The 20472-nt window shown below is 36.6% G+C and overlaps 1 protein-coding gene across 3 annotated transcripts in view; it reads left to right on the forward strand.

Moving 5' to 3' along the window:
* The window catches only part of LOC150109181 (uncharacterized), a 648231-nt gene that overhangs the window by 316915 nt on the left and 310844 nt on the right, over positions 1-20472 (forward strand). For all 3 annotated transcript variants that reach the window (XM_090406029.1, XM_090406020.1, XM_090406040.1), the window contains exon 7: positions 9109-9199. In XM_090406029.1, coding sequence (XP_090262155.1) covers positions 9109-9199 — 91 coding nt within the window. The remainder of the gene's footprint in view (positions 1-9108; positions 9200-20472) is intronic.

Here is a 20472-nt window from a genome sequence, read left to right on the forward strand (position 1 = left end):
TTAAAGGAAGATACTGCAGTTTATGTTTACTAATGCCAAACAAATACAGAATAAGGAGAAGATTTTGGCAGTGATTGATCCTATTTACAGAACTGAGAACTGAGCCATGTGCTGGAGTGGCTCAGTTCTGTAAATGGAATTAATGTTCTTTGCTCTAGTTTCACCTTGCAATTATGCTGATGCACAGATGATGGCCCATTAGTTTCTGGCTGAAATATTTGCAATAATAAGATTGTTATTCTTTATTATTGTGAAGATGTGTGTCAAATAATCATTGAAGAGAAATGCAGGCAGGAGTACATATCAACAGGACTTGACAAATTATGCAAAAATCCTACTTGCCAGAAAAAAAATTAATAAATGGATAGAGGAGGCATTGAGTATTGGGCATGTGGAATAGTTGTGGTGGGGAAGTATTTACCAGGATCAGTTGTCCATGCATTGAAGGAAAAGTATGAAGCCTGGAGATTGGCCTTTTCTATGGGTGATAACTAAATGGTGCTATCAATTTGCAACAGCGGTGAGAAAATTGTTGGGCAAAAATTATGATCAGTTGCTTTTGCAAGAGAGGGTGGTGATGAACAAATGTATGATAAGGAAACAAGTTGGATTAGTGAACAGAGGAAGGGGAATTATTATGGGTGATTTTAATTATGGCAGCATAGATTGGAATGAAGAGATATCATTTAGGAATAAGGAAAACAAATTTCTCGAGTTCTTGTGAGATAAGTAAATCAGGCAGCACGTAAAGGAGGGCAGAGGAGGATCAATAGTTTTAGATCTGATCATTTCATCAGAGGATGCAGTTGTGAGTGGGGTATCACATTTTCCTCCAGTTGGTGACAGTGATCATAAAGTGATCGCCTGGATTGTGGGTATAGTTCGCCCACAGTTTGTAGATCTCTGCTTGGCATCTTGCCAAGAATAGTCGATTCATGCTGAAGGGGAGAAAGAAATGAAGGACATACGAATTGGTCGCCAACACGCGAAATCAAGTGCTTTATAGGTAAAATTTTTATACAAGCAACATAGTTATCTACAATGATCATATAATTTTCCGACGTGTAATAATAAACAACTCATCCCACAATACGGACTGGTTACCCTATTATCAGAATGGATTCTCCTCCTGTTGACATGCGCAGAAGTGTCGAAGGGTCTCGAATCTGTGGGCATACTATAGCCATATGGAGACTTTTTTGAGGAAAGGATATATGTGTAATTATAAGGCTGATGATTATGACAAGCTTATGAGACAGCTTAAAACTATAGCATGGAATAGGAGTTGAGCAGTAAGGAAATAAATGCTGCTTGGGAACTGACAAAGAAATACATAACAGCATCAATGTGTGAAGGTATTCCAAAGTCCCAAAGACTGAATAAGATAGGTGTAAAATTTGAATGAGGAGCTTAAGCATGAAATCTGGAAGAAAAACTACTTTGGAGGCGGTACAAGATGAATAATGGTAACAACCTGTTACATGAAGAGCATAAAGAACAAGCCAGGAGAGTGGCTCAGTTGGTAAGGAAAATAAAAGTGCGGTATGAGCAGAAATTGGCAAATCAGGCAAAGAAAAAACTCCAGACAGTTTTTTAGATATGTGACAAGTAGATTGAAGAATGATCATGGTAAGATGATGTTAATGGATTAAAATGGTAGAATGGTAATAACTGTTACAGAAGACATTGTTGAGGTATTCGGTGATCAATTTATAAGGGTATTTCATCATGATCAGGGTGGAATCAAGAGGAACTTAAGTGTAGAGGACAAAGGAGAGAGTGGCTTAATTGTGAGTGAGCAGGAGGTATTTGAGGAAATAAGTAACCTTGATGTTAATAAGGTAATGGGATTTGATGACATATCATCACACATCTTAAAGAAATGTTCCAAGGAATTGGCATGCCTGTTTAATAAGAGTCGTAGAGCAACACAGGTTCCAAGGGAGTGGAAGGAGGGTAAATTGTTCCATTGCATAACGGTGGTGATATCTTTAGCTTCAACTTATAGGCCAGTCTATATCTGGATTAGTGGTGATGGTACTGGAGATTTTGGTGAGAAGTAGAATACAGAAATGGGTTGATAACAGCAATATTCTCTGTGGTTATCAACATGGGTTTGTTAAAGGGAGATGATGTTTTACTAACTTACTTATGTACTATAACAAGGTGACTAATACCTTAAATAGGGGAGATGCATATACAGTGGTGTACTTGGATTTTGCAAAAGCTTTTGATAGACTGCCACACGACAAGCAAATTGAAATATATGGGAGTGGAAAACAGCTGAGTTGGATCAGCGACTGTCTGTCAGATAGGTATCAGAAATTTGTATATGGGGTGCAGTATACTGAAAGAGGAAGGTGACTAGGTGGTGTACCACAGGGGTCAGTTTTGGAACCATTATTGTTCAATTTGTGTGTTAATGATATTGGGATGGATTCAACTAGTGATATGAAGCTCTCTGCAGATGATGCAAAATTGGGGAAAGTAATGCAGAGTCAAGCATATGTTATTTCCTTACAGGAGAACTTGAATAGATTGCAGAATGGGCAGGTAAGTGGAACTATCAGCTCAATGTTGCAAAGTGTAATGTTTTGAGATTTGGTAAGCAACGATGAGATGCAAAGTATACACTTGTGGTGAAACTTTAAAGGAAGTAGAGGAGATGAGAAATCTAGGAGTGATAGTGGACAAAGACCTGAAATTCAGGTGCCACGTTGTGCAAGTTGTGAAGATGTCAACATATCTATAAAACTTGTAGAGAAGCAAAGAAAGTAGTAAAATCTAAAGCTGAAGCCTATGTGAAACTGTATGAAAGTGTGGATAATGAGGAAGGGATCAAAGGATCCTCAGGATAGCCAAACAAAAGAACCATCAAATTAAAGATTTATACCATGCCAGGATGTTCAGAGAACCTCCGTAGCTCAGTCGATATAGACGAAGCCCTTTGGTTGGAAAGACCTGGGTTCAATTCCCATCCGTGATGAGGAACCTTTATTTGGTCTCTTTCAATGAAAGGTGAGTTAGCTGGTCTCATACAGTAGGGGTTTTTTTCACCCGGAAACTCTGATTTTTCGTCTGCCAGAACATGCTAACCCACCCCGTGAACACACATGGATTACAGTTATGAATACATCCCAGCCCTATGTTGGTTCTGAGTCCAGATAAAATTGAGGAGTTGAGGGAAAGCAATGGTGAACTACCCTGAAAAAAAATCTCACCGGGAATACTTTGTGGGCAATGCCTACAAAGTCACCTATGGTCGGAAACCACTGAAAGGGAAAAAACCAGCAGAATGTTCAGAGAGGAGGATTGTACTGTACTTTGTAAAGAAATGGATGGATAAAGTATTTTGAGAAATTAATGAATATACAAAATATACAAAAGGATGCAGATCTGGTAATATGATCAATTCCTAATATAAAAATGCACAAGTTGTGAAGATGTCACATTGGATAATGGCAATGACTCGGAGGACCCTTACATACAAAAATAGAGAGGTTATTATGCTATTGTATAAGGCCCTGATCAGGCTTCATGTGGATTATTGTGCACAGATTTCGTTGCTGAGTTTTCATGTTGACAAGGATATGGTGGAAAGGGTCCAGAGAAGATTCACAAAGGTGGTTAGTAGTCTTTGGAATGTGGAGTATGAGGACAGATTGAGAAGATGTAAGTTGCAAAGACTCGTGAATAGGTGGAATCACTAGAAACTGTATAAAGAAGGTGTGAGCAGAGGAGTGAGGAGAAGTTTCTTTGCATGGAGAGTGGTTGGTGAGTGGAATTCATTTCCTGAGTGTGTTGTGAATGTAGACACATTTAATCAGTTTAAGGCACTGGTGGATGAACATTGTGTGCAATAGTGTGTACCTCCCACAATGATTCTCTGACTCCATCGAGGTCAGATGTTTTTTTTTTAAACACTTGATTATGTCTTGTATACACATATAACAATTACATTATAAAATTATAGAAATTACAAAATTTAAAAATTACATACATATTTACAAAACATGTTGTTCTAGTTTTTTTTATTATTTTTTTTTTTAGCAATGAATTTTATACAGATTTTCTTTTTTTTTATATAATGTATTAATAATAGTTACTATAGATGGTTTCAATTAAGAGGATATTAAATCCCACATTGTTTTAAAACCAAATAAGAAACTCAGATTGGAATCGGAGAGTTTCATGCCGAATATAGTAAACTATAAAAATATCGGCGAATACTAGCGTGAGCTAATGCAAGTAGTCCTAGTACGTAGTACAATACCGGGCAACTCGTTGCAAAGGTGAGTAAAGTTCTGATCGCTGTTCTTTGGTATTTTCCATAACGTAAAAACACACTTCCTAGGAAATGTATGCTGTTATTACATTATGGTAGGAGGTCACTACCCAGACCGGTTTCAGCCTTTTTTGAGGCTTCATCAGTGAGTAGCTAGACCAAAAATATATAGATATTTATAGATGGTAATTTATAGTTTGCAATTGAATAAGATTACATTTTTTAACAGCATTTATAGTATAACAATATGCTATATTTTTTAATTTTTTGCTTTTAATATATTTTTATATTTTACTATTATATTATTATTATTCTAAGAAATCTTTACATCAAAGGTTTCTTTAGAATAATTAATTAATTAAATAAAAATTTTTTTAACAGCATTTGTAGGATAACAATAAGTTATATATATTTTACGATTTTTGCTTAAAAGCAAAAATCGTAAATGTATTTAATGTATTTAAGCGCTGTAACTACAGCACTTCAATGTAATAAATTTTTTTTTTTTTTCCTCTCTGTTGATCTCGGTCAAGATGTAATGTTCCTGCTTGCATCCTTGAAGCTTTTTAAAAAGCTTATCTGAGGATGACACCGGTTAGATAGATAGATAGATAGATATTTTTTTTATTATTATTAATTTGATTGCTGTGTTGGAAGTAGGCTGATGTTTGGGAGGTCAAATGAATGATCTGAAAGGTCTCTGATCAAAGTGAAATTGCCGATATATTCTGGTGTTATTGCATCTGGCTTGATGGTTCACATTCATTTTTATAGTGGTCTTCTTTTTGAACTAATTAGGAGACTTTTTTTTTTTTCCACTGTGGCAGCTTTTCCATGTCTTCTGAGCTTTTAATTTGTATCGGCTTTGAAGTTTGTGACTTCATCAAGAATATCTTGGCATCTCTAATCCACAAAAATTAGTAATTTTTTTTCTGGTTTTGCTTTTCTTGCTTGGTACAACAGATTCTGGTTGAATGGCATTAAATATTTGGATAGGAAGATTGGTGTATTGTCTTGCAATGTGTTCAAGTCCTTGGCAACTGGTTTTTTTTTGTCTGCTGGCTTTTATGAGATTATCTCTTGTGAACTTGCTTGTAAGATGAACTATGACTGGTGCAGGCCATTACAAGCCTTGTTTTTTGCTCTTCCTAGGAATCCGATTTACGGAATGTCATTAAGCTGTCGGGGGGATATCAATTCCATGGCCTAATTTTATAACTTGTCTCTGAGGTTTTCTGTAGGCAGTTTCAGGAAGACCGTTTATGACAAAATCTTCTTTATGTTGTTGCTGATTTAAACGTTCGTATTGTAGTTTTAGAGAATGAACTTCTTGATGAGTTTGGATTCCTCTTTCATCAAATTGTGTTGCTTGTCATTTAGTGTGTTAATACTGATTTTAATGTCTTTTACCATTTGCAACACTTTATCACTGCTAAATTATTATGTTGTTTTGTTATTTGTTCATTCTGTTTGTCAAAGAGTTCTTGCACAAGATCTACTAAGCTGGCTTTTATAGCCTCTAGACCATTTTCTGTTAATATATTTATAGAGTTGAAATTATAGGACTCACCTGCGGCTTTTGTCTGTTCAGTTCGTCATCTGATTTTGCCTCCGGTATAATCGGCTGCATCATAGGTGGCTGCCTTAGGTGTGCTTATTTGTTCTTCCTGCAGAGTAGGCATTTCCATTCCTCGCGTGCTGCATTGGATTTACGTTGCCAGGTTGTTTCTGAAAAGCCAGCACATTTTAAGTGTAGAATTCTACTGCATTTCGTACAGATTATATTATTTCTGTCGGACGATAAATCGTCCAGGCAACTGATACACTTTTTGACTCACCTTTCTTCCCTTGAGCATCTGTGGCATGATCGTAAAGATGGTGTTCGTTGTTGACCGTGGTCCTCTCTGTTCACATTTCAACACTTCAAAATTTGGTTTCTTCTTAGCCGATTTCGGTGAATTTTATATCACTGTCTTTGGCGTGACAAGTAAAGTTACTTGGGAACACTTTCAAATTAAAACCAGGAGTTGGAACCACTTTAAAACTATAAAAAATGGGAGAGCAGCGATATCACCGTGTGCCCATTCATATGCCTACACAGCGCCCTCTCTATGATGATGATGATGATAATAATAATAATAATGAAACTTAGTTCTTACCCTCTTACTCACTACTTTATTTTACAACTTTCAGTAAACTCTTGTTCTTGTATCACCCCTCATTCTACCATATGAGGTAGAGAGCTGTCAGACTGATTAACTACTCATCTGTTACCAGTTCGCTCCAATTACTGTATCACACAGATGCGATGCCTAGTATCTACTGCATGCATCTTCTATAAATATTTACATTGTAAATGTTCATCAGAACTATCCTCAAATAATTCCCCCTCTCTCTACCAAATCCATTTAAACATATGCAGCTACTACTAGACATTCCTTCACAGTCAAACCCCATATTCATATAACAAGTTTTTCTTTCTCCTCCTCCTCCATCATTCCTTCTGCAGCTGTATTGTGGAACAGCCTTCAAATTCAATGTGGACAAGTTCCTCGATATCCAGTTCTCTTTCCATACACAGTACTAATACTCGTGTAACTATAGGTACCAACCAACCTCTCATGTATGGGCTCCAACATAAAAATAAAAATAAAACCTTCAGATATAACACTTAACCCTGTTAGAGATCTCAATTTATTTCATCTTACTTTAATAAGTAACATGAAATCACACTTTGAATTTTAAGAGTTATGGGAATACTATATTAAGTCATGAATCATGCAACTCAACTTATTTTGTGAATAGCACATCTCGTTAAGATTTTAATGTTGGAAAATCTGAATTAAAATTTAATAGTGAGCAAGTTTACTTGCATTAAAATCTTATCTACCTTAATAAATGAAATTATCAAAAGTAAAATATCTCAAAGAATACAAGGAGTATATCAGCTCTTGGAAATCAGAGCCTTTAGACTGATACAGAAAAAAGCTACTGTAAACACATTTTTTTTTTTCTGAAGTCAGTAAAATGTTTCTGAAGCCAGGAAAAATTCTTTGAACATTACTGGAATGATTGAAACAGATGAGTGAGTTATATTGTGGGCTCACCGGAGTTGGAAGGAAAAAAATTAGAAACAGAGATGAGCAGAGTTTTTTCAGACAGCTTGATGTGAAGTACCAAATTGAACATGATGAAACAAACACAAAAGCAAGTTTTTTTTTTTTTTTTTTTTTAAGGCAAAGTTAAAAAAATTCTTGCAAAAATTTCTGCGTATGAAAGCCACTGTTTGAGAAGAGATTACAGAAAGAAATTTTTGTCATCTTATTGAAAGAGTATTGCAAACATTGCACTCTTTATCTGTTATCATTTCTGTGATGAGTTCACATTAAAGAAACCAAATATTCAAGACATTTCACGTAATGAGATATCAAATTGAAAATATCATCCACAGACAGAGATGCTTTTAAGAAAAAAAATTGAATGAACATTTACAAACTAGCAGGTGCTGCTTACCATTATAAGATAAAGAAAAGAGCACTGTGAGGAAATGATGATACTAGAAAAACTTGATTGTTTGGCTTGCAGCAGTGTCTGTCTGCCTGTCTTGTCTAAACTCACTTGAATTTCACAATTCAGTCTCACCATCTACATGAAAGGTTTTTCAGGAATAACAGCAGGTACAGTCAGGTTATAGATGAATAACTATTGTCATTCATCTATAACCAAGTTATATCATTACAGAAAGAATTAAAGCCTAAAGTGAAAAGTTTGGCAATATATACCAGGATTCCTGTACTAGCCAGAATAAAAATACCCATGTTGGTATAATGTTCATGTTGCCATTCAAAACTCACCCTCACTAGAAGTTATTGATAAATTTTTGATACATTGCACAGTCTGATTGAGAGGAAGAAAAACACTTTCATTTGCCATGTTGAACATCCTGATTAAGCATTCTGATTGAGAAGAATAAAGACACTTTCATGGCCCTATTGAACATCCTCACATTTGGACATAATGAACAGGCAAATAAATTCAGCAGACAAGTAAAAAGACACTGTTCATCATTGGAGAACTGGTCCAAGAAAACTTGTTGAACTTTGATAAATGAAAATAAAATAAAATATAGATTGTAGTCTGTTTATTTTGGGATAAGTAAAATGGTTGTAGTATTTTATAAAAAGATGGGCATGGAATAATTTTTTATAAATCAAGCCACTGAGGAATCTTTTAAATCAGTGAAATTCAATAGGTGGATGTTTGTGGACTCATTCTACCAATAAAATATAATGGACCAAACCTGATAATCTTAGATGAGGAAGTCAGATTTACCAGACTTCTTGGTTTTCATTTTTAATCTCTCTTAATTTCCACCATTTCTACTAGGACTTTAACACATTGGGTAAAATTAGGGATTTCTACTCTGATGACAATGACAAATAAGAAGTGACATCATAAAGACAATAAGTAGTAAAATCTCAAAACAAATTCATTACTCATGCCTGTGTATTGTAGATCCCATCATAAGCATGCAAAAATAAGTAGCAACATTCAGTTTCACATGTGGAAAGAACAATAAGACCACTTTTTTTGTCATTTTTATTTTTAAACTATTGTTGCTAACAGAATCATCAATGGTAAAAATAAAATATTAAATGGAGTAAATTACCCAGAAAGAGAAAGAACTTTGGGCTTTTTCTTCTTAAAAGTCTAATTTATAATATTTTTTTGAATTTAGTTTTTTTCCAAAATCACCTTTTTGGATGTAACCAAGCAAACAGATATTTAATCATACATGAATATTTTATTATATCTCTTCTAAGGAGAAAAAGGAATCAATGTAAGTGATGATGTGTGGAATTATAGACCAGAAGAAGCTGATGATGAGGATGCTGCTTTGGATGCTGTTAAAAGGTAAGTATGATTTATAGCATTTCATTATTTTTACAAAGTGATAAGACAGCTTTTTTTGGAAGGGAGATTGTAACTGTGTGTAAAGTTACAATATGTAAGGTAACACATTTTTTTTCTTAATAATGGTGAAAGGGAATGAGATAAAACATGGTGGACAGATAAATCTGTTAATAACATTCAAAAAGAATACTATTGCAGTGTGGTGTTACTGTTGCCTTGCAGCTAATTCCAGTTGCAAGGTGGCCCAGGTGTCCATGATGGTATTCATTTTTTGCAAGTGTGTAAGAGCTTCACTAATTGATATTCACTGTGAACTGGTTGCTATGTATGGCAAAAAGGTGATGCCAAAGAAGCAGGTGTGGTTTGGTACAACGAATTTAAAGCAGGCTGTGGTGACATTGAAGATGAACATTGAGTGGGCAGCTCTTCTTCAAATAAAATACAGGACAACATTTCGTGCATTAAGGGAATCTTTCTTGAAGAGTTGCAAGTGAAACTGCATGAAATTACACAAGTAGTGAAGTTGAGTAAGTCCATTGTGTACAAAATTGTTCACAATGCCCTTGGCTTTTGAAAGGTGTGATCCTGCTGGGTGCCCTGACAATTGTCAGAGGAACACAAGGCAATGCATGTGGGGATATGTCTGGAGAATTTGTTGTGATACAGTGATAAAGGTAGGATTTTCTCATTTGCCTAGCCAAAGAGACAAAACGTAGATTCATCACTTTAGCCTGGAGAACAAACAAGACTCCATGACCTGGAAATATCCATAATCTCCTGTGTGCAAAAAAATTCAAAACTTGTTCTATTGTCTGAAAAATCATGGCCACAGTGTTCTGGGATAGCCAAGATATTCTGTTGGTGGACTTCTTGCTGAAGGGAGAAACAATCAATGCAGAACTTTACTGCGCAGCCTTGGCAAACTGAAAGCCAATATTTGATGCAAACAACCAGGACTCCTGCCAAGCGATGTGATTTTGGTGCATGACAACACTACTCCACACACTGTGCACACCACTCGTGAGTGGTTGTGCTTAATCATTGAGAAACTCTGCCACATCATCAATACAGCCCAGACTTAGCACCTTCAGACTTCTATTTGTTTGCCCCCCCCCCTTCTCAAGAAACACCTTTTCAGAAGGCATTGCACTGCCTGATGAGGAAGTTCATCAGGCAGTGCAATGTTGGTTACTGGGTGCATGGACTTCTTAAGTATTGGTATTGATAAGCTGATCTATCATTGAGACAAGTGCACCAATAAATTTGGAAACTTTGTGGGAAAGTAGTGCATGTTCACTTATTTCTTAATGTATAGTTTCAACTTCCTAGTATTAAATATCTTTGGGGGAAAAAATGTTTAACCCCTCATATATGTATAACCATGCCTCTATACAGCTAGGCTGTATTGATTTTGATTACATTTTCTGTGGTATCCTTATAAAATTTGAACAATTTAAATTTTAGTTGAAATTGAACAAGTTTCATTACCTCAAACATAGACCAGTAACAAACTACTTTCAATTACATGCTAAGACATTTATCATGCAATTTGAAAGCTTGTCACTGCAGCAGAAATAAACAATAATAATGAGTACTTCTTTACTTATTATTTCTTCTCAGGCATCTCCATGGAGTCAATGACTCTTCATTGACTCCATGGAGATTAGAGGCTCACTCTAATCATTGTTCACTAAATACTTATCCTACATCTCCTCGAACTCGTTACCTGATGAAGCATTCACAGCCACCTCTGGCAATCATTCCATTCATTCACAATCCTCCAAGTTAAAAAAGCTATTCCTAATACCTCTTCTAACCATACTCATATACAGCTTTTAGAGGCAATCTCATATTCTCTTCCTTTCTTTCTGTTATGTACTAAACAAAAAGTCTTTGGTATCAGTCCTATAAAACCCATTTAATAACTTGTGTTTCTTTTATATCTCACATTTCACCTGTCAGCTAGTCTTTAAAGCCCACAGACTTTCACTCTATCCTCGCAGGAATCATTCCATGGGCCTGTCATCATCTTTGCTGGTTGCCTCTGGATCCTTTCTACTACTTTCTCATCCCATGAATTCACGTGACCAGATCTGTGCATTATTACAGATGTGACCTTATTAATGTCTTATAAAGGGGAATAGCAACCTCCATGTCCCTGCTTGTCAGTGTATTCTTCATCAACCATGTAATCTGATGTACTGTTTTGCTACCATTATATTGCAATATGTCCTCTAAAACTCCCTGTCCATAATCCCCCCCCCCTCTCCTAAATCTCTGGTCCCATTGTTTTCCTGTAGAACATTAAGATTCCATTACTATGGTAAATAGCCTGAGATCTCTTCATCACAATGTGCATGATATTTCATTTGGCCATATTAAACTGGTAGACCATCCTGCAGGATTTCTATATAATCTTTACTGACTATCACTCCTCCTAGCTTTTGCATCATTATCATCATCATCAAACAACTGAACATTTCTCCTTAAATTATTTTCCTTATCATTCATAAGGAGTTCCATGTGGCATCCCATTAAATGCCTTTGCAAAGTCCTGCAATAATCACTGAATGACCATTTCTTTATACAACAGATGCGAAGTCAACAGACTCTCTATACGAGTAAACTAGTCATAAGGGCACCTCATACACAGACTTTGTTGGCTTATTTGGTGTATCACCATATTTTTAATAATATGGTGATACACCATTTCACTACTTGCCTATGGAAAATATGAGACTTCTGTATTGATTCAATCTCGGTATCTTCCCAGATCTAGCTACCACAGGTGAAACCAGCTCAGTAAAAGTCAAACTGATCCAGGGGACTCTTCCAATAATACATAACAGTATGCTCATCCAAAATGAGGGGCACTTTGCATTGTGGGATACTGAAGCAACTGATATGAACATCCACTTGTATAACAGCCTCTGTTATACAAGTAAGCTAGTCATTATGAGACTTCACATGCAAACTTTGTTTGCTTTTGCTTCAGTATAAGATTTGCTGACCTGGTTGGCTGAGTGGTTAGCGATCCACTCTCCAGCCAAAAGGCTGTGGGCATGGATGTTTGTGATTATCTGTGAAAATACTAGTAGTGGTGGTGGTTGTGGGAAGTAGATGGTGTTAGTGGAGACAGAGTTGTAGAGTAGATGGCCTCCCTTGATGAGTCTTTGTACTCCCTGGAAGTGTCAAGTAATAATAATAATAATAATGATATACTTTGTAACCAAGTGAAGAAAACTCTGCAAATATATGAGGTATTAATCAAAAAGGAGCTGGCCTAGTTGGCTAAGTGGTTAGTGTATCTGCTCTCCAGCCAAGAGACTGCGAGTTCGAATCCTGCCAAGTACGTGGATGTTTGTGATTGTCCTACTAACCAATTTCCATATGTACTGCTGTGACCTGTGTCTTGGTGCTGTATAACTGTTGATGTCTTTGCACAATAAAAAATCAAATCAATCAATCAGAAAGGTCTTCAACTTGCTGCTAAATAAATTATAGTCTTAATTTAGTTGATCATTATTTTTCTCTTCAAAGTAGTTCTCTTGCATATTTATATAAATGATGCTCTGTTTTTTGCAACTCTTAGATAGAAATGCCACTAGTAGTATTTTTTATTTTTTAGACTGGTTTTAGTAGTGGCTACATTTCAGAGGTGCCACCATATTCTTAAAACAGCTGTTGCACATACAATGTTCACAGGACATTGTTGTGGTGAAGGCATATTTTGCAAAAAGCAATTAGTTCTTTTGATATATATATTCCTTTTAAATAAGAGGATAACTAAATAATATTGTTGATTGACAGATGGACTTGCAAGAATGACTTCAAGGCACAGCTATTCCACAGTCAAAGGAAACAGTCATTGTGTTACTGGTTTGTAACCAAACCTTCTTAGCTTTCTTTGGATTTAATAATGATGGATTTTTCCAATTAGAGGACTGCTGTTTGATTTCAAGATTATATTAATTAAACTTTTGAAGATATCTTGTTATTTTAGACAAGAAGTTTCTAACATAGCACATAAATTTCACTTCTGTTCATCATTGTGCAATGAAGTATATCTTCTTTATAATGTACTTCATCTGCTCAGTGATGAACAGAATTTTGCTACAATATCTGAAGATATAATATCAGATAAAGCATGCTAACATCTAACATTTTGAATAAAACAAATGACATGCCAGCTGCTTCATGAATAGTATGATGCATGCATTTATTATTGTTATTACTTGAGCATTTCTACGGAGACTAAAAACTCTTCTTCATGTGAGCATCACATGAACTCACACTAACAATGTTGAAAGTTTATTTTTCACTTGGTTAGAGTATAATAAATTTAGTTTAATCCTTTATCCAAGTGTGAGCAAACAAAGTTTGCACCTGAAAGAATCTTCAGGACTGGGTTAAGGTGGTACAACACCAGGGCAACTCATTGCAAAGGTGGAGCCAGCTACCAACACTCCTATCTCAGTATCTCCTATAATGCAAAACACATCTCCTTGCGGATATGTCTAATGTTATACATTAAGGGAAGGGCCACTACCCAGACTAGTTTCGACCTTTATTGAGGTCGAATGGGAGTTCATGCCTTTCATCACTGGCCTCTTTAGATTTAATAAAAGTTGTGCTGAGAGTCAGCCTGATAGTGAGAGAGGAGGAGAAAGATAGAGTGGATAGTAGTAGATAGTTAAAAGAGGCCTCAGTCGATCTACTTGGCCTGACTTAAATGCCCGCACCAAGCAGATCTCCGACATTATCTCCCTCCATCCGTTCTTTTCAGCTTTCCTCGGTCAGTCACCTCTTCAGATGACTGCCCGAGGAAAGCAGGGAAAAACAAATGAAAGAAGCAACACATGAAAAAGGAAACTGGTAAATAACATTAAAACGTACATATAACAATTTGTAAGACAGAACCAAAGAAATAAGAAACTAGGTGAATTTCGGAATTTCAAACTGAATGATCAGAAGAGCGGGGGAAGAGCCTGGCCTGGGTGATGCAGCCCACAAGGAGCTGCACCGCCTCGATGTAGGCCTTCGCAGCCCAGGTTCTCAGGGTACCCCCTCCTGTGTGGAAAAGACCTTTTCAAAACAAAAATTCCAATTTGAAAGAGAACAAAAAAAAAAGGACCTTTTTTTTTTTTTTTTTCCTCCCTTCGGCAGCTGTATGCAACAAGTCGACTGACTTGTCAGCGTGTTAGGCAGGGCTTGAATCCTCCTGCTTTCTGTTGTTGTGGGTACTAAGGATGTGATCACATAACTTATCTCCGTGGGAGTAGTTTAGCATTCCTAGGCCTCTGTACAATGCTGCTCCCATGTCATCCTTTGCATCAATAAATTCTTCGATTTGTTCTGGAGTGATTTCGTCTATGTCTTCGACAAACATATCATTCCACTCTGCGCTTACCACTTTAGGCCCATTTTTCCCTGTGAGGATAAGTAGGATATCCCCGAATGTTTCTATTCCATTTCGTAAGACCTTCGCATCCTCGGGGAAGTCTTTTAGCAGATGCAGTATCGGTGCATTGGCTTTTGCATAAGGGTACTTTGTGGGTTCTGCTGTTACTTTTCCAGTTTCAACTACGCCCGGACTCCCTGGTTTTGGTTTTTTTACATTCCCTTCTTCAGGGCTGCCTGGCCTTTTTTGTGTGGTTTCTTCACTGTGAGTTTCCATTTCTACTGTTTCTTCTGCTGTTGTTTCTTCAACTACCGTGCTAGAACCTTCTTGCTGGTGGTTCTGTTTAATTTCTATGGTGGCAGTTTGGTCGTTGGCTGGTTCCTCCTGCTTTGAGTCTTTCCTGGCTGCTTCTACAGTTTTGGCTGTAGGTTTCTCTGTTGCTTCAATTTGCGATGTGGCAGTATTATTCTTTGTTGCTGCCCTTTCATGTGCAGTCTTCAGGGTTGGGAAGTCGTTCTGCTCCATGCCACTGATATTGTTTTCTGCTGTTGGAGTGTTGGGCGTGATAGTGCCTCCCACTCTTTCGGCATGGTTTCTGCTTGGACAGGTGTCCACTTTGTGGTCCTTGTTGCCACATTTTAAGCAGGCCGACTGGCATTTCTCCAATGTATGGCCCGTTGTAAGGCAGTTTCGACATTTCATTTTCGGGCACTGAGCCCCGAGATGCGTGAGGGCACCGCACTTAAAGCATTGTCGCTTTACACCAGGGTAGCTAACCATTACCCTGGCCGATCCTATTTTGACGAAATTCGGAATTTCTGCCTTCATCATGACAGAAAAAGTGACTTCTCCTGACTTCCATTGAGGGAAGTCAGCGTCCGTGCCAATTTTTATATCCCGCATGGCTCCCCATTTCGAGAAGACTTTAGTGATGATGTCAGTGTCTTCTTCAAGATATTCAATTGGGAAACGATCTATTCTTACACTTTTGGAAAGACTTCCTACCACAAAAGGATGAAAAATTTTTCCCTGGCACTCAACTCCTTTCAGTAATTTTTCTCTAGTTGCAACGTTAGTGCATACAACTTGAAACCTTCCCCCCCCGTAAGGGGTAAAACCAGAAATGTTGTCTGGCCCGACATAGTTAATTATAGTCTTCGCAAACGTCCTCTTCTCAATATTAGCATCAATTTCGAACCTGAGGGTTCTTACCCTCGGTAAAACCGAAGACATTATTACTTAAAGAAAGAAAGGAAGAAGACTTTCCAAGGATAGTCTATTCCTATAAAGTAGCGGAATGCCGTGTATAGGCCTAAAAAACCCACAAAAAGAACAAGGAATCTTACCAAGGCAGGACCCTGTTGGTAGCAGGACTTCAATCGGAGCTCTCTTTTCGGTTCTCGTAAACTGTTGCTGGAATCCGCTGGAACAGGTTTGAAGAAGGACTGGAACATGGAGCTTTCTCTCGAGGCCACTGGAAACAGGTCTCTTCAGTGGGAGCCAGGCCCAAGTGGAGATATCAGGCAGAAGCATTAGCAGGTCATCTCTACCTATAGGAATTGCCAATTGGTGTGCCACCCTTTTTCAATAATTTACTCTGGATTTAGAGAAAGATGTTGAAAGTTTATTTTTCACTTGGTTAGAGTATAATAAATTTAGTTTAATCCTTTATCCAAGTGTGAGCAAACAAAGTTTGCGCCTGAAAGTATCCTCAGGACTGGGTTAAGGTGGTACAACACCAGGGCAACTCATTGCAAAGGTGGAGCCAGCTACCAACACTCCTATCTCAGTATCTCCTATAATGCAAAACACATCTCCTTGCGGATATGTCTAATGTTGTTGGGCCTGGCTCCCACTGAAGAGACCTCAATAAAGGTCAAAACTAGTCTGGGTAGTGGCCCTTCCCTTAATGCATAACATTAGACATATCTGCAAGGAGATGTGTTTTGCATTATAGGAGATACTGAGATAGGAGTGTTGGTAGCTGGCTTCACCTTTGCAATGAGTTGCCCTGGTGTTGTACCACCTTAACCCAGTCCTGAAGATACTTTCAGGTGCAAACTTTGTTTGCTCACACTTGGATAAAGGATTAAACTAAATTTATCACACTAACAATGATTCACAAGTAACTGCCTGACTCTCGAAATTCATTCTATTTATTCACTACCCTCCGAGCAAAAAATCTAGTACTCGCATCCTTGCTAACCACACTCTTGCTAAATTTCCAGTTATGACCCATTGTTTTCTCCCTCTTTTTCGCATATTGAAAAATGTCTTCTTCATGAGTCCTATAAAACTTCTTTAGTAATAGATATGTTTTTATATTTCTGTTATATCCTCTGTTTTTTGTCTGTCAAAAGTTTGCATCCCGTAAATCTTCATTTTATGTAGGAGCATTCCCATATACCTTTAATTGTTTAGATCAGTGGTTCTCAACCTTTTTTTGCCCCCCCCCCTTTCAACTATTTGTATAGCCTGGCACCCCTCCCTGCTCAATTTTACACTAGGTTAATGACTCAATAAGATAATATATTATTGGGCAAACCTAAATTACCATCAACATGTTTGAAATGATAGTTAATTAAAAATTAATGACTTTGAGAGTAATTAATTTTTACTCAGAAAAGATGTAAACTTACTGTATTTAATAAGCCAATCAATAATGGCTACCCTGTGCCTGATGAGATACTATTAATTTGTCAATGTCAGGTTCAAGGTTCGACAAACGAAGTCTCGGGTCTCCTCTTTCACTTATTTGCACTCTATTTCACTGCTTAGCTAATAATTGCAACACGATGCTGAATCCTTTCTCGCCCTAGTATGAAGGAAAAGCAATAAGCCAAACCTGAGGATACTTGCATTGCATGTTTGGCCAGAATCTTTTATACCCATGCTGCTGAAATTGTTCTTGAGCTTCAAATTCATTTTTTAAGTCGATAAATTCTTTACACAAATTTGGATGAACAGAAGTGGCATCAGAAAGAAATGGATTTATGATCCAATCAGGTATTTTAAGCTCATAAAAGTCTTGAATTTGATCATGAAGTCTTCTTCCAGTGTCAGAAGATGGGAACAATTACAATCCAAATCTGTACCTAATATTAAATCATCTATTATTTGTAGACTTGGGTACTGCAGAAAATCTCATCTTGCAATACTCTGATGTAGAATTCATTTTAGAATGTTAATTTGCTGATAAAAATATTTATAATTCCCTTTGCTTTAATAAGATTCATGTTGCTTCCCCAATTTGATGTTAACCTCATTTAATTTTGTGAAAATATCGGAAAGATATGCGATGCCAACTCTTTCCTTTTCTAGAACATTACACATGTTCTCATTATGTGAATTAAGAAATTCCAAAACAGTATTGCAGCCATCATTAAAGCGTCATAGACAGTTTCTATTTGAGAGCTATCTAACTTACTGTGAAGCAAAAGGCGCTCAAATTCTTCTTCATTTTCATGGCTTCATTATCATGACAAAAATGCAGGTTTTCAATGACTGGACTTTTATTTTTTTCACAGCTTTAATAACATCATCCAAAGTCTTCCGCTAAGATGTTTTGCAGCTAAGTGCTGTCTATGAAGAATGCAGTGAATTGTAAAGATATTTGGAATGTCTTCTTTTAAATGTGCTATAAATCCATGGTGACCAATCATAGTTGGTGCTTCATCAGTTGCACATGCAGTAATATTTGTGAGAGGAATGTTTTTAGCATTAAGAAAGTCTTTAACAACCTTAAAAATTGTAGAGCCTTTTGTGTCAATTTTCAGTTGTTCAGCAAATAGAAACTCTTCAAGAATTTCTTCATTAGTATTTATATAACACACGTAGGCCATTAATAAAGCTTTGTTGTTATGTAAAGTTGTTTCATCGAGTTGTAAAGAAAATTCTATGGTTTTTAAATCATCAAAGTTTTTTTTCTCAATGTCCCTTGCCATTTTGTTGATTCTTATCGATACTTAACTATTGCTGAGAGGAATTGACAATGTCATATTACTTTTACCTGGGCCAATCATCGCATCTAAAACTTCATTTATAGCTGGTAAGATGAGTTTCGCCAATAGTATGTGACTTTTCACATTCGACAATTAATTTTGAAAGTTTGTAAGACACAAATCCCTTCTCTTGTTATTACTTTGTACTGCGACCAATCCTTTTAAGTCCAGGGCGATTTTTAAATTTAGTCTTTAATTCGCAAAAGTACTCCACATCCTTTTTTGCTTTATTTGGATTCTTTTTTCTTAAATGCTCAATCAATTCTTGAAGGCTTCATTCCTCATTTGAGAAAGTTTTTTCACGTATTAAACACATTGGTAACTTTTCATTATTTATAGATGGAATAACTCCATATTCTAAATATCCACTTTAATTGATGACACTTTCTTTTTTCACTCATTTCAATGGGCTACAGTGCTACACAATATCAACAGAGTGCACCACACGATATCGCGGGACTAGATATAAACTGCAATCGAAGGTCGGCGGGTAGTCGTTAGGAAAAGTAGCAGATAATGCTTATAAAAGTAGTGGATTCTCCTAAAAATAGCCCAAATTAATTATTTTCAATGTAGAAAAATTCAGACCAAAAAGTGGCCCAATTACTTAACTTTCATAATAAATTTAGTTTAATACTTTATCCAAGTGTGAGCAAACAAAGTTTGCACCTGAAAATATCTTCAGGATTGTAGCAAGGTGGTGCAACTGTTGGCAACTCGGAGCAAAGGTGGACCATTGGTCCACCTTTGCTCTGAGTTGCCAACAGTTTCTGAAAATACCAACAGTATTTTCAGGGGCAAACTTTGTTTGCTCTCACTTGGATAAAGGATTAAACTAAATTTCTTATAGTCTAACCAAGTGCAAAATAAACTTCCTACTTAACTTTCAATGTAAAAATTCTAAAAAATAAGAATAAAATAAGTAAAGTAGCAAATAAATTTGAACAGCATTGCCAAACATACAATATTCTGAACAGTGTTGTCAAAAATATAATATAAATAGGGATACTAGATTAAATACGTAATTTTTTATTATATTAATAGTATTATATTATATTAGCCCCCCCCTTCAGCACCTCGTAACCATTTGCTGCCCCCTTCAGCGTTCACAGTGCCCTGGGGGGGGGACACTACTTCCCAGGTTAAGAACCACTGGTTTAGATTATTTGCTACTAGGTTTTTATAACTTAACTTCTGCAATTTTTCAATGTTCTTTTCATTCAGCATTCTTTTCATAGCATTTATCTACTCTTGGATCAAAAACCACTTAGAAGTCTGTGTTCTTTCTATTGGCTTATCTCAAGATGACTTTTGCAGCATTTCAAAGTCTTTGAAGCATTTTTACTGAGTTTGTAAGAAAGATTAATACAGACCCTTTGCATATTAACGATTGGGTTTAATGGAATGAATACAGCACAGAGAATGAAACAAGTTTACCAGACCCTATATTGTGTCTGTCAGAGGCATCATCAAGGATACAATCTTAAAATTGTAAAAGCACACTCAAATCCAGAAATCTAAAGTCCTCTGAGGGGCACACTATGTGTGCTGTTGGCTAGCCTTACCTGTTAGGCAGGAAGCCTAAGAATTAGTTTCCCATGTCTTGGAAAGATTAACACGACCATATTTATTTAGATTAGGTGGATATTTTATATCTTCTGCTGATTCTAAAAAAAAGTCTCAAGTTTGTGTGTTTGTTGTTGTGAAACATAGTAGCTTTTTTATATATTTGATTCTATGTAAGGTATCCAAGGCATCATGGTCAGCTAGCATGAAGGTCTATGACCAAAGTAATGGCAGTTGATGTATTTTTTATGTTCTTCAAAGCAGATCTCTCAATTTGACCATAATATGATAAGTTGCAAGAACAA

The sequence above is a fragment of the Typopeltis vanoorti genome, chromosome 2 (genome assembly GCF_054136105.1).
Source record: "Typopeltis vanoorti isolate ZY-2024b chromosome 2, IOZ_Tvanoo_1.0, whole genome shotgun sequence".
NCBI classification, from domain to species: domain Eukaryota; kingdom Metazoa; phylum Arthropoda; class Arachnida; order Uropygi; family Thelyphonidae; genus Typopeltis; species Typopeltis vanoorti.